The sequence below is a fragment of the Mauremys reevesii genome, linkage group 3, assembly GCF_016161935.1.
Source record: "Mauremys reevesii isolate NIE-2019 linkage group 3, ASM1616193v1, whole genome shotgun sequence".
Lineage (NCBI taxonomy): Eukaryota > Metazoa > Chordata > Testudines > Geoemydidae > Mauremys > Mauremys reevesii.
Genome location: NC_052625.1, coordinates 16,303,143 through 16,315,731, shown reverse-complemented (window position 1 = coordinate 16,315,731; position 12,589 = coordinate 16,303,143). Strand labels below are relative to the sequence as shown.

The 12,589-nt window shown below is 45.6% G+C and overlaps 1 protein-coding gene across 1 annotated transcript in view; it reads right to left on the bottom strand.

Moving 5' to 3' along the window:
• Positions 1 to 528: 528 nt before the first annotated feature.
• The window catches only part of SLC1A4 (solute carrier family 1 member 4), a 37,906-nt gene continuing 25,845 nt past the window's right edge, over positions 529 to 12,589 (bottom strand). Inside the window, exons 5-8 of the mRNA XM_039531662.1 lie at positions 10,113 to 10,346; positions 9,240 to 9,434; positions 7,446 to 7,580; positions 529 to 4,190 (exon numbers count right to left, since the gene is read on the bottom strand). Of these exons, the coding sequence (XP_039387596.1) occupies positions 3,956 to 4,190; positions 7,446 to 7,580; positions 9,240 to 9,434; positions 10,113 to 10,346 (799 nt within the window). The 3' untranslated portion in view covers positions 529 to 3,955. The remainder of the gene's footprint in view (positions 4,191 to 7,445; positions 7,581 to 9,239; positions 9,435 to 10,112; positions 10,347 to 12,589) is intronic.

Genomic DNA, 12,589 nt, shown 5'->3' with positions numbered 1-12,589 from the left:
CAGCCACCTCTGCAATCGGTATTTGCATGAGCGTTGCTGGCTGGAATAGGCTGGTTGACTGGCGTAGTGAGGTCATACAGTGGAAATATCGCTTTGTGGAATAACGTTTCCAGGAGTGATATCAAGAAAACAATGGTCTTGTGTCAGAGAAACCCACCACTAAACCAGAGTCTGAGATAGCTGTGGATAACCTGGTAGATCTTCTAATTCCACCTATGGTCCCTCTCTGCCTCCCCTCTCACTGGTATAAATCAGTAGTAACCTTAATGAAATCCATGCATCCGCACCAGTGCTAAATAGGGTTAAGTGAGGGCCTTAGAACCTAAACTATGCCGTTCTGATCCTGGTCCCTGGCTCCCTCCCCTTAGAGAGTGCAGCCACAGGAAAGGGAGGACACAACCTCAGAAAATGCATAGCAGCCTGGAGTCTATTGGGGGAGGGCTATCTTTCAACCCCTGTGGAGTACACTGGCTCCAGGGAGAAGGGACAGCAATTGCCCCTTCTGATTCAAAGGCCAAAAAATACTTATTTCATACAAAGGAACTGGTATATTAATGGCAGGAAAATCAATTGACTCAACATGTTTTCAGCCTGGAGACAAATCGAGGAAGGGACCAGTGAAATTGTACAACTCAATTATACACATTAATGCAAAGGAATTGGAATTGTTTACAGATTGTATCAATATTACAAAGAAATCCTGGTGATCTGTGCTGGCAGCAGTACAGATGTGATTGGCTTTACTGGCCTGGCTGCGAGCACACAACAGCTGCTTTGTCTGCCAGCATGCAGTCCCTTTGCCACAGCTTCTGTAAAGTGCTCTGAAATACGGTGTTCTTTGTGTAATACGGTCTGGTGCATCATAAGTACTATAGCCGAAAACCAGGCCAGTCCTACACAGTAAGAACAGTGAAGACGCTTCAAGGACCTTTTATATAATTTTTTTTGTAATGTTATTTTAAGGACCTGATTTAATGTCAAGTAAAGTGAACAGAAAGTTTCTTAACTGCATTTTGGATCAGGCCCCACGTTACAAGAAGGACAGATGCTAAAATGTACAATCTCATTTGCATTAAAGATACTATAACCTTGGATCCATTACAATTTTGCATTGTACATGCACCTCAAAGAGTACAAACAAAAGGAACACCCAAGTGGAAATGACAAAGCCGTCATATAGGACTGCACAATGTTTAAGGCAAGTAACATCATGTGTAAGAGCAGACAATGAGAAATATTACTTATGACAAGGATTATCAAAAGAAATATGTAGTTTGACTGGCACCGAGAAAGTGATTTTCCAGGGAATCTCTTGGATGTCTCTTGCTACATTAGAATAATGAAAGGACTGGCCCATTGCACAATAGTTTTGCTACCTGCAAGATTCCAGATTTCTTGAACATTAAGAAGAATGGTCTTCAACAATCTTGTGGTCCATACAAATCCTCTGGCACTTTTTTGCACAAGCAGGAGTGTTGGCCTTGGTTAAATTCCAGCTCCAGTAATTAGCCTAGCTCCCAAAATGTAACTAATGCAATGTGCTTTTCATGAGGCTCCATCTAAAATCTATCCAGAAACTGAAGCTAGTGCAGAATTCCACAGCTCGTTAGTTACAGGGTACATCCTGTGGGGAACACATAACACCCCAGCTTTTGGATCGGCCCTGGTAACCTATCAGGTACCGTGTAGAATCTGAACTATGCGCTTTGCCCTATAAGGCGTTCAATGGCCTGGGACCTAATGAACACGCTATGCTGCCACAGTTGGGACTGTGGAATAGGGACAACTGGGTTGGCACTGCAGAGAGAGGGGGCAGGGTATTCTGCCAGGGGCCCGCCAATCTAAGAGTCATACCCCACGTTGGTCCAAAATATCCCTAGTGCGTAGACCTTCAGGACAGGTGGTAAGGCCCCTTTTGTGTTCCTGAGCTGAGAGGAACTGGGAGGAATCTTATGGGGGATTGTAAGATTGTGACATTACTGTTAGGTGCTGGGTGGTGAGCACGTTAGTTATTGGGCAAAGGAGAGTCCCGCAAGGAGTCTCTTTATACCACTATATTTTTTAAAACGAGTCAAGGAGTGTCGTGGGCTCTTTTTTTAAGAACATGGGTTTAAATCAAAAGAATAAATTCTATGTGCAGTTTCAGAGCTGACTGACTCATTCATCGCTTCCTATCTTAAGCACGTGTGTAGCATTGCTGTGCACAATTCATTTCACCTCACAGGTGGCTGCGTTTCATTGGTGTGGGCTGTGATCCCTGTGTACACCTTGTGTAGCAGTTTGTAAAGGAAGACTAAGGGAGAGAATTGCTACTTTTTACCTAGGGTAAATGTTCATTGCTGAGACAAGCTGCCAACAACAGCACAACTGCTCCCCTCTGTTCCACAAGCAATAATCATGCTAACCACGCCTGGGAGGCTCACACAGAGAGGAGCCGGGGCTATGCATTGCATTGACTTGTGAGGAAAGGGAAGCCCCACCCTTTGAACAGTGTTCATCCTGAGGCCCTGTCTCAGTGGCAGTCTGGCCACTGATTCCAGTGAGCTGTGGCTCTGGCCCTGTGCGGGCAGTGTAGAGGTCAGGGAGCAGCTGGTTCTATTTCAGGCAGAAGACCCTGTAGGAATTAAAACTTTCCCCATTAAGTCCTGGCCTATGGCTTCTTCCACCTCCCGTGATAAGAACGGACACAATAAGAGTGAACTGCTGCAGACAAGGGGTCCAACAGCGGCACCTCTGTCAAGCTGGCTATGCTGCTCAAAAGGGACAGGGACACCAGGGCAGCATGCAAAGAGGGGCAGGCAAAGCCGTGCCAAGAGCAAGGACAATTACCAGGAATCACTGGATTCCACATGCCTTCCCCTCTCCTGCCATCAGTAGTCCCTAGTCTGGACAGCCGGGGGATAATGCTTTGGATTTTTCATCAGTTTCCACATTTTGAGTTTTTACATTCCTTTCTCGTCTGAGAAATCTTGCTTGGAAAAGGATGTGTCCCAGTACGTCTGATTTGAGCCATTAAAGTAACATGAACAAGTTTCTAGCGGCAGTAGATGCCTGTGTGTGTTTAGGTGCATACAGCTGAATTCTTTGTCACTCAGGGTTGTTATAGACAATTCTCTTGTAGACGCAGTTATACTGTAACTTGCTATAGAAGTGTAATTACTTTGCCAAAACTGGCTTAAAATTGGTTGGTCAGTTTTAAATACGGCGCAAAGCAGATCTTTTGTCTGCTTCCAATCTTTGTTATTTTAGAGTTTAAAGTTGCGGGGCTGATTTCTATCACCGAAAGCTAGGAGAATAGAGTGCGAACGCTGCCACAATGTCTACTTCCTGGGGATGTTTTGATAAAGTTGCTTGGCAATAGAATGAAGATCAGATTCCCCTGAGCTATTAATTTGGATTTTAAAATGACTGATCTTCAGCATTTATTTGCTGTAACGTGTGCACAAAGGACAAGGGTATGTGTGTGTTAGAAATGCACTTTCTATTTTCCCATTAGATACTATTAAATAGGTGTTTCTGAGAAAGTACTGGCTCCTGCATAACATTCCCCTGCCATTCGGGATCCCCTAGTTCTCAGACCTGTTTGTGGTGCAAATTCCATCTACAACCAGTATATTCTCTCGGTTTAGCCTCTTTTCCCCTCCCCATGGACTTTTACTAATAAATATCTTTTTAACCCCCAAAAAGAATCCTTATTGGTACTGTTGTCATACACATGTATGCATGTACACACACCACACACATACCTGTGTTGTAGGAAACATCATAACATCATAATGAAGTGATTGCTCTCTCCAGGGAGAGACAGATAGACACACGCCTAACAAGTCTATAGCTTCAAATCATTGCCACTGAAACTCAAAAGGTGAACACACAGCCAGTCCCTAACTGCAGTGTAAATGGTCTAGCATGTTAACAAGGCAGCAGTCCACCTGTTTGCAAGTTTTCCCCGAGTTCACAGTACTGATTCTTTTGACTCTGGCTCCGCAGTGCTGGCTGGGGTGGGGACTTGGTTCCTGTGTGTTACCAGAGGTGATGTTTCCTCTTCAGATTTGCAGTTGGGAATTGCTTCTACATTGACTTCATTTAGCTCCTCCTCTTTCGCCGCCTTTTCTTTTTGATTCAGATAATGGAGGATACCTGCTCCCAGGGCATCTCCTTCAACGTTCACAACAGTGGTGGTTCGGTCCCTGGTCAATGGCAAAAGCACATAGGCACCCTTTTAACTTAAGCAATACAAATGATTAGGGGGCTGGAGCACATGACTTATGAGGAGAGGCTGAGGGAACTGGGATTGTTTAGTCTGCAGAAGAGAAGATTGAGGGGGAATTTGATAGCTGCTTTCAACTACCTGAAAGGGGGTTCCAAAGAGGATGGATCTAGACTGTTCTCAGTGGTAGCTGATGACAGAACAAGGAGTAATGGTCTCAAGTTGCAGTAGGGGAGATTTAGGTTGGATATTAGGAAAAACTTTTTCACAAAGAGGGTGGTGAAGCACTGGAATGGTTATCTAGGGAGGTGGTGGAATCTCCTTCCTCAGAGGTTTTTAAGGTCAGGCTTGACAAAGCCCTGGCTGGGCTGATTTAGTTGGGGATTGGTCCTACTGTGAGCAGGAGGTTGGACTAGATGACCTCCTGAGGTCCCTTCCAACCCTGATATTCTATGATTCTATGATAATTCAATATATAGGGCCAAATTCATCCCTGGTGTAACACCACAGAAGTAAATGGAGACAGAAGGAATACTCATGGATTGACAGTGGCATTAGCTGTTCTCTATAGGTATCATCATAGTTTAAGTATTATAGAAATGTAGAGTGTTTTATGGGTGGCTCCAACTATTAGCGTTGTCCGTTCTCAATCTCTATGCTTCCTCTTCAGCTGCCAGTGTAACACTTCACCTCTAGACAGGGGGGCACCCACAAGGGATCTCCCCTAAGACAGATGCGCTTTCTCCACTATCCCACTGCTTCCAGTTCCCTCCCTCCACAGCTGTCCCCACCAGCACAGGAAGACAGAGCCCTGACTCCATTCCTGACCTTGAGTCCCCTGCATGGCCACTCATGGCCCACTGCTAGTCTTCCATCACAGAGCTGGGACGGGCTGCCAAGTTTGGATATGGATGAATTGGGTTCTTTGTTTTTAACTAAAGGGAAGCCTGGAGTCTGCACATCACCCATAAGCTCAGCGAGCACATGTGGGAGCCCTGTTCCAGGATGCAGACAGGCCCTGTTCATGCCTTTCCTTCTCCCCCACTGAGCTCCTTTTCATTAGTGCCTCTGTCCCACCGGGCCCAGCTTTTCCATCCAGCTTTCACTGGATTGTTTCGCTGCCTTTGCTCCCCAAGTGCAGTGAAACCTGGCGATGTTCTAGCCTGAATCAGACCTTCCAACCCATGATGTTCAGGTGAGTATGAAATCAGGCACAAAGCACCATCACCAGTGCTGCTGTCTGAGCTTTGGCACCATATCCAATCCTGCTGCCCGTGGGCCATGCACCACAAGCAAATGTGACAAGACTACAGTGTAATGAAAGGAAGTTTCTGGATCACGTTGTAGCTCTCAAGTGGGAGAGAGGATTAAAATGACGGCTATCTGCTAAAAACGGGCACATTTCTTCCCTCTGTGCTTTGGGACCTCACTCAGTCTACTCATGGACTAATTTCACCATGTGCTTAACTTGTGACTTGGTACTATTTGCTTATTCAACGCTTTGCAATAAAATAAGTCACAAGGTTACTTCCCTCCCGCCCCAACATCCTCATCATTATAATCACATCAGCTGCAACAACCAGGCTGCTTCCCGTGCAGTACTGACAGCAATGCACTGCGGTGTACTATGAAGGGAAGGGGACAGCGCAGTTTAGTACTCAAGGAAGAGTGGGCTCAGAGCCATCCAGACCTAGAGGGAGCACTGGGAAGCCCTATGCACAACTCCTGCAGCTCCCAGGCCCACAGAGGATGGTGCAGCCACTGTCACACCCGTCAGGAAGGTGCGTCGTGTGTGGCCACGTGTGGAGGGAGGGGGCTAGGGACACTGCTCTGCCTCCTCCCACAACCCCTTTTAAAGTGGCTGGTGCCCGAGGTGACCAGGCCAGTGCCTCTAGGAAGCACAGGGACTGCGACTATGCCTGGCCCTGCACAATGAGGACAAAGTGGGTGGGGGTGAGGTGGGAAGGGAGAATGATTGTTGCCCTTTTCCCTTGCCTTGTGCATCCAACAATAACCTGGCCCAAGGATTTGCCTCAATAGCCTTCTCCAGCCAATGGTCTTGACTGCAGACTAGGTCAGCGCACTCTAAACCTGTTATTTCACTAGCACTGCAAGATCGGTGTTAAAGTACTTTAATGTTAGGCTTTCTGGGTTATTAAGATTGATTGATAAATTTCCTGGGCACTGGGGCAAGGAGAGGTTCAGAGTCAGTGGATAAAACTCTGCTGTAAGGGGGGAGTTCGCAGGCGGACAGCAATGATTAAAGGGCATAAGAGATTGGTTGAGCGGAAAAGGCTCAGAGCCCCATTTTAGACAGCTCAGTTAAAGTGACAGGAGAGCTATCTACGCCTCTCAGGTATTCGCAGATGGTCCCCATGTCACTTAACTGAGCTACACAAATGGTGTCTTTTAACCTTTCCCCCTGGGAGAGAAGTTATTTAGGGCGGCACAAGAGGGTCAATCTAGGAGTTACGAGAAGAAAGTGAATCTGAATAGCAGGATCAGACTCTTCACCCTGGGATCTGTCAGGCTGTGGGATAATCTCCCCTGATTTCAGAAGGGGGATTTGTCTTGGTAAGAACTGAGCAGAACTGAATAAGGTCAGAATTTGGACCTTATCTGGCTCTTTCCAACAGCAAAGAAAGGAGAGGTGTAAAAATAGATAACTAAACTCCTGATGAAAACTGCTCCTGTCCAATAACAGGTTCATGCAGCAATATCAGCTCTGTCCTACGAGCACTGCTTGTCCTCCGACTCCACTCTCCTACCAATGTAGGATTGTTCCCAGGCCTCTGTCTACCCTAGTTTTAAATGTCTGAAGCAACAGGGTGTGTACTGCTTTCCTAAGGAGACCATCGCACTGCCTAATGAATCCAATGCTCAGGAAGCTTTCCCCATTATTCAGCCTCAGTCCTCTTTTTCTTCTATCCCCTATACCCTTTGTACAGCTCTAAATAATTCCTCTTAAGGGAACTAGCATCAACGGGAATTTCATCTCAGCAAAGATGAAGTACAAGTTGAATAAGTACTTTAGGATCTGCCCCACAGTTCTTATTTATGTTATTCTTGGATATGCTGGTGAAGAGAGAGAGAGAGAGAGAGACAGTGAGTATAAACTCAATATTCAACTGTTTGATTTGCGTTTTTGTTTTCTAGACTATTGCTTTTGTTCCCCCAGTGCAGTGCTTCCAATTACATATGCAGCAGCAGATGATATATATTATACAGTACTTACACAATCCAGTCCACTGCTAATATCAAGGATAGATCGTTGGTGGGAAGTCCAATGGCCTCCAGGATAATAGCAATGGTCAGAACTCCTCCAGCTGGGACTCCAGCCGCTCCAACGCTGGCTGCAGTGGCAGTCACACTGAGAATGTTTTCAAACACGAGTTAGTGCAGTTTCACTAACATGCTCATTCAATGGTTACGGTGCCCATTTTCCTACAGTGTCAATTTTAACCAAAGCAAAAGGAGGGGGGCAAATGTAACTTCTTTGTCTACTAATTCTTCCGTATCGGGCCATGTATTCTACAGATGTCCACTAACAGAAATTAATACTGTTGGGTGCTGAGTGCTGTTATTCTGCAAGAATCAAAACTAGCTATCCAAGTAATGACTCTGCTGCAAATACTACCAGTGTATTTCCAGATGAGCAACGTGCATCACAGTGCATCTCTGCCATGTACATGAAAAATGATCACAGCAATCAAAGTGTGCTGGATGCTTTGCAGTCAGAATTAGACCTGTTCCTGCCCAGAGGAGTGTAAGTGATCCAAATGGACAACATGCAGGCAAATGAGCAGGGGAAGGAAGCAAATAACAGGAACAGAGATGGCTGGAAGGAAGCGGAGCACCCAGAATATAGCCCAGGGATGTCTGCCAGAGGCAGAATGTTGGTGTCTTAGAGGTGTTAAAAATTATTTGTGGGATCACTGAGGGATTTTGGAGGGTCTTGGGGAGGGATCTGAAGGAGGAAAAAGACAATTCATGGTATGGTTATGTCAGGTGTGGAAGGGACAGCCCAGCATGAGGGTGCTTGCGGGAGAAGGTGCTTGATTAGTACAGGGATGGGTGCAGTATTGATAGACAAACAGGAGAGCAGGATAGGAACATGCAAAATGATAGGCGGAGTAAAGGCTCCCAACAAGGTAGTTGTGGAAAGCTAGGGATGGGACACAGGCCAGGGCAGAGGCACCCAGCACATAAGGGCAAGGTGTATGAAACTGACGCAGAAGGCGATGTGGAGCTGCCAAATGGAGCGCAAATGGAGCAATGAGCAAAGTGCTGCATGCGGCTGACGAACTCGAGGGCAGCATTCTGGGTAGACGGGAGGGCAGCGGCCTGGGCACTGGAAAGGCCAGAGAAAGGGAAGTTACCGTAGACAAAGTGGGAAATTATCAAGGCAGGGAGGAACACAGCAATTAGCAGTGAGGACAGGAAGGAAAGGATGGGGTTTGGACTGGTTGTAAAGAAAGAAGTGACTTATTGGTATCCGAACACGAAAGGTAAAAGAGAACAAAGTGTTAAGGAGGATATGGAGGGCAGGGGCATAGGAGAGGCCATGGAATTACCTAGCTTGATGGCCAGGAGATAGGGAAAGGGGAGCTTGAGATGGAGGGAAGAGTTCTGCACAAATGATGTTTATGAGATGCTCAGCATCCATTTAAGATTCAGATCTAGCCTTTAATCTCCAAATCTATCAAACCTCCCTAAATTCCAGTACACGTCAAAATGAGATTTATAAAGTTTGAAAGACTCCTGTTGTATTGTTGGATAATATGTTCCACAGCAATTTAGACTGCAGTTCAAAGGTCTGGTTTGGGTTGTCCTGGAGTCTCCAGGAATCAAAGATTCTGCCATGTGATGAAATCTCCAGGAATACGTCCAACCAAAACTGGCAACTGAAAGTCTGGAATTTGAACTGCTAAGTATTAAAAAATGATTAGTGTTTAAAAACAGAAAGACCCCAGGCTTAGCATGGTGTTTGGGGGCCAGGGAGATGTGGTTTGAATCACAAGCAACTTACAGAATAGTAAAGATCTGTCCAGCATTGAGGTCAACATTATTCAGCTGAGCAATAAACACAGCTGCCACGCACTGGAATATAGCAGCTCCATCCATGTTCACAGTGGCCCCAATTGGAAGGATGAATCTACTGATCCTCTTGTCTACTCCATTGTTTTCTTCAATACACTTGATCATTGATGGGAGAGTAGCTGAGCTAGAAACAGACAGGAAATAAGACAATCATGGAGCAGCACAGTCCTGTCCATCCCAGTGCATAAGCTGTCAGGTTATTAGCATTTTTATTATTTCCATAGTACTGCTATATAGAATTCTAGGCCAAGATTTTCAACACTAACTAGTGACTTTGGGTGCCTGGCTTGAGATGTCTTAAAAAGGCCTGATTTTTCAAAGGGCAGGTCGGGGGTCAGCTCTTTTTGAAAATCAGGACCTTTTATAATGCCTCAAATTAGGCACCCCAGCTCACTAGTCCCTTCTGAAAAGCTTGGCCAAGAGCAATGTGTAACTATCCTCAGCAAGAGCACAGCTTATTTGCGAAGTGGTGTTGCCTTCTTCCTTGGTTATGGTTAGGAAAGAGATTTTCTTTAAATGGGAAAGCAGACAGATTCCCCAGTCCCACACACCATGTCGCTGAAATTGTCAAAATATGGGCTGTTAATAATGGCATCAATATTGCAAAAGGTTATGCCCGGATGTATAGTTACCCCTCCTGATGCCCCACTGGCATCAGTGGGAATCTGAAAGGGGCATACCGTATGCCTAACCACAGTCCTTTGCAGGATCAGGGCCAATATTTGCATCTGAAACTTGTTCACATTAAAACATTGATTTAGCATACCATTATTCCATACCAGAAACAAGCACAATAGCACACCTTGAACACGTGGCAAAGGCTGTTGCAAATGGTGTTATAAGTCCTAAGAGAAAGCTGAAAGGATTTTTGCGTGTGAATGCAAAATATATAAGTGGCAAAATGATTCCTCCATGGATGACGTGACCCAGAATTGAGGCAAAGATGTATTTTCCCAGGCTGGTTACCAGAAGGACAATATCTTCCATTTCTACAATCTTGCTTCCAACAAGGAACGTAATGCCAATAGGCACATACCTGCATAAAGAAAAACAAGGGTTGTCGTTCATTAATATTAAGCAAGAGGAACAAGCCTTAAAAAGCCACATACCACTTTCATTTTTAGGGACCAAATTCTTCCCGCCAGGAAACCTGTGTACAGCACTCTGATCCTCCTGAAGGGGTGGAATCTGCAGTGAATTCCATGCCTCCAGACCACAGAATACACAGGGCCATGCGCTCTATAGACTTATGCTAAACAAATCTACAATGGACTGAGTTCTCTCTTGGTTACTAAAGGGGATGTTGTCAGCCTGGATAAGTTGCCATTGGCCTCTGGCCTGAAAGAAACATCCAGGAAGGCTGTAAGTGGCACTGCCAGGCGAGGAGATGGTGCAGAAATGTTGGCAGACGCTATCAGGGAGATTGCATGCCCATAGGAGAGAGTGCAGGAGAAGATGTCTATTGTGACGTTTTATTCCATCAGTGAGGGTACCAGGTTAGTTCCTGAAGCTCAGAAAGCACAGGGCCAGTCCAGGAAAGGCACAACAAATCTTCGGACATCAGTAATTTGTTTGTGGTTTCCTTTGTCAGCAACAGTTTACAGTCCTCAAAGGGAGCTCCTTGGGAGCTGCATTTTAGGCCCAAAACACGTCTCCAGCTCAAAGAGCCTCGCTGTGTGCTGGGGAATTCCCTGGTCTGAGACAAAGAGAGAAGAAATTCTCACCACAGCACAGCAGCTACTACTCCAGTTTCCAGGCATACTCCAGTCCCTGGGCCCCCAAAGCAACAGCTGGTGGATCAGAATATGAGTAGATCCACCATGTCCCTTCCTCTTCCATCCCACAGTCTGCCCTGGTCCTCAGGAGAAAACCAATGTCACCTCTTGTACAGCACCCTAGTCCTCCCCCTGGTCTGTGTGAGCAGCAGCTCCCTGTCCTTGGCTTCCCATCTTATTTCAATTTACTTTAACCACTGGCTGACAACAGCCCTTAAAGGTCTGGTGGTTGGGTTTGGTTCAAAGAAGGGGAGAAGATTCCAGACACTTCTTATCTTGTAAGAACAGTTTTGCCCATCCCTAAATGTAACTCGAAAAGTGAGAGAGATTTTGGATAAATATCAGGGTGACACCGATAGCCTTAGAGAAGGAAAAAGGAGAAGTGAGAATTACTGTACATTGCCATGTCAGGCTCAGAAGCATTCCAATAATCCACAAAGAAAAGGATTACACACAGCTGATTAATGTGGAGAGTTAGCTTCATAATGAGCTGAGTACAAGAACCATCACCTATCAGTTTTTGATAGCCTAGGAATTACACTCCAGAGTGAAAGCCTTAAGCTGCTTTGAGACTTTTACATTTAAATCCCTAATGACAGAAATGAATGTAAAGGTCTGTATTTATAAGGTCAGATATTTTGTTGAATCCATTCCATTTCTTGGGGGAAAAAATAGCAGTTCAAGTGGAAAAAACTCACCTGTAGGATGTATATACATGGAGTTAGAAAAGGAATGAGCATAATTTGAGAGACTTCTTGAATGGTTACAGGTTTCAGAGTAATAATCCTGATTATCACTACAAAAGTTTTTTTTCTCCTGCTGATAATAGCCCACCTTAACTGATTACTCTCATTATACTTAGGCCTGGTCTACACTACGGGGAGGGAGGGGGGTCGAACTAAGGTATGCGACTTCAGCTATGCGAATAGCGTAGCTGAAGTCGAACTACCTTAGATCGAATTTCCTACCTGTCCAGATGCTGCGGGATCGAACTCCGCGGCTCCCCCGTCGACTCCGCCACCGCCGTTCACGGTGGTGGAGTTCCGGAGTCGACGGGAGCACATTCGGAGTTCGAACTATCGCATCTAGATTAGACGCGATAGTTCGAACTCCGAGAAGTCGAACTCTCCGCATCGACCCGGCGGGTAAGTATGGACCTACCCTTAGTATGGCAACACCCATTTTTTCATGTCGTGTGTGTGTGTGTGTGTCCTCCTACTGTATTTTCCACTGCATGCATCCGATGAAGTGGGCTTTAGCCCACGAAAGCTTATGCTCAAATAAATTTGTTAGTCTCTAAGGTGCCACAAATACGCCTTGTTCTTTTTTCTTGAATGGTTGTGGTTCTTCTCTATAGCAGTTTCAGCACCTAGAGTAACATGTTATTGGCTAAGCATTGTTTGATTGGGCTTGGCAGAATGATATTCCCCACAGACAGTTTAACAGTTTGGGTCTCTTGCATAAGATGTAACCTCCAGCCATTCAGTATACAGTACATAATGAA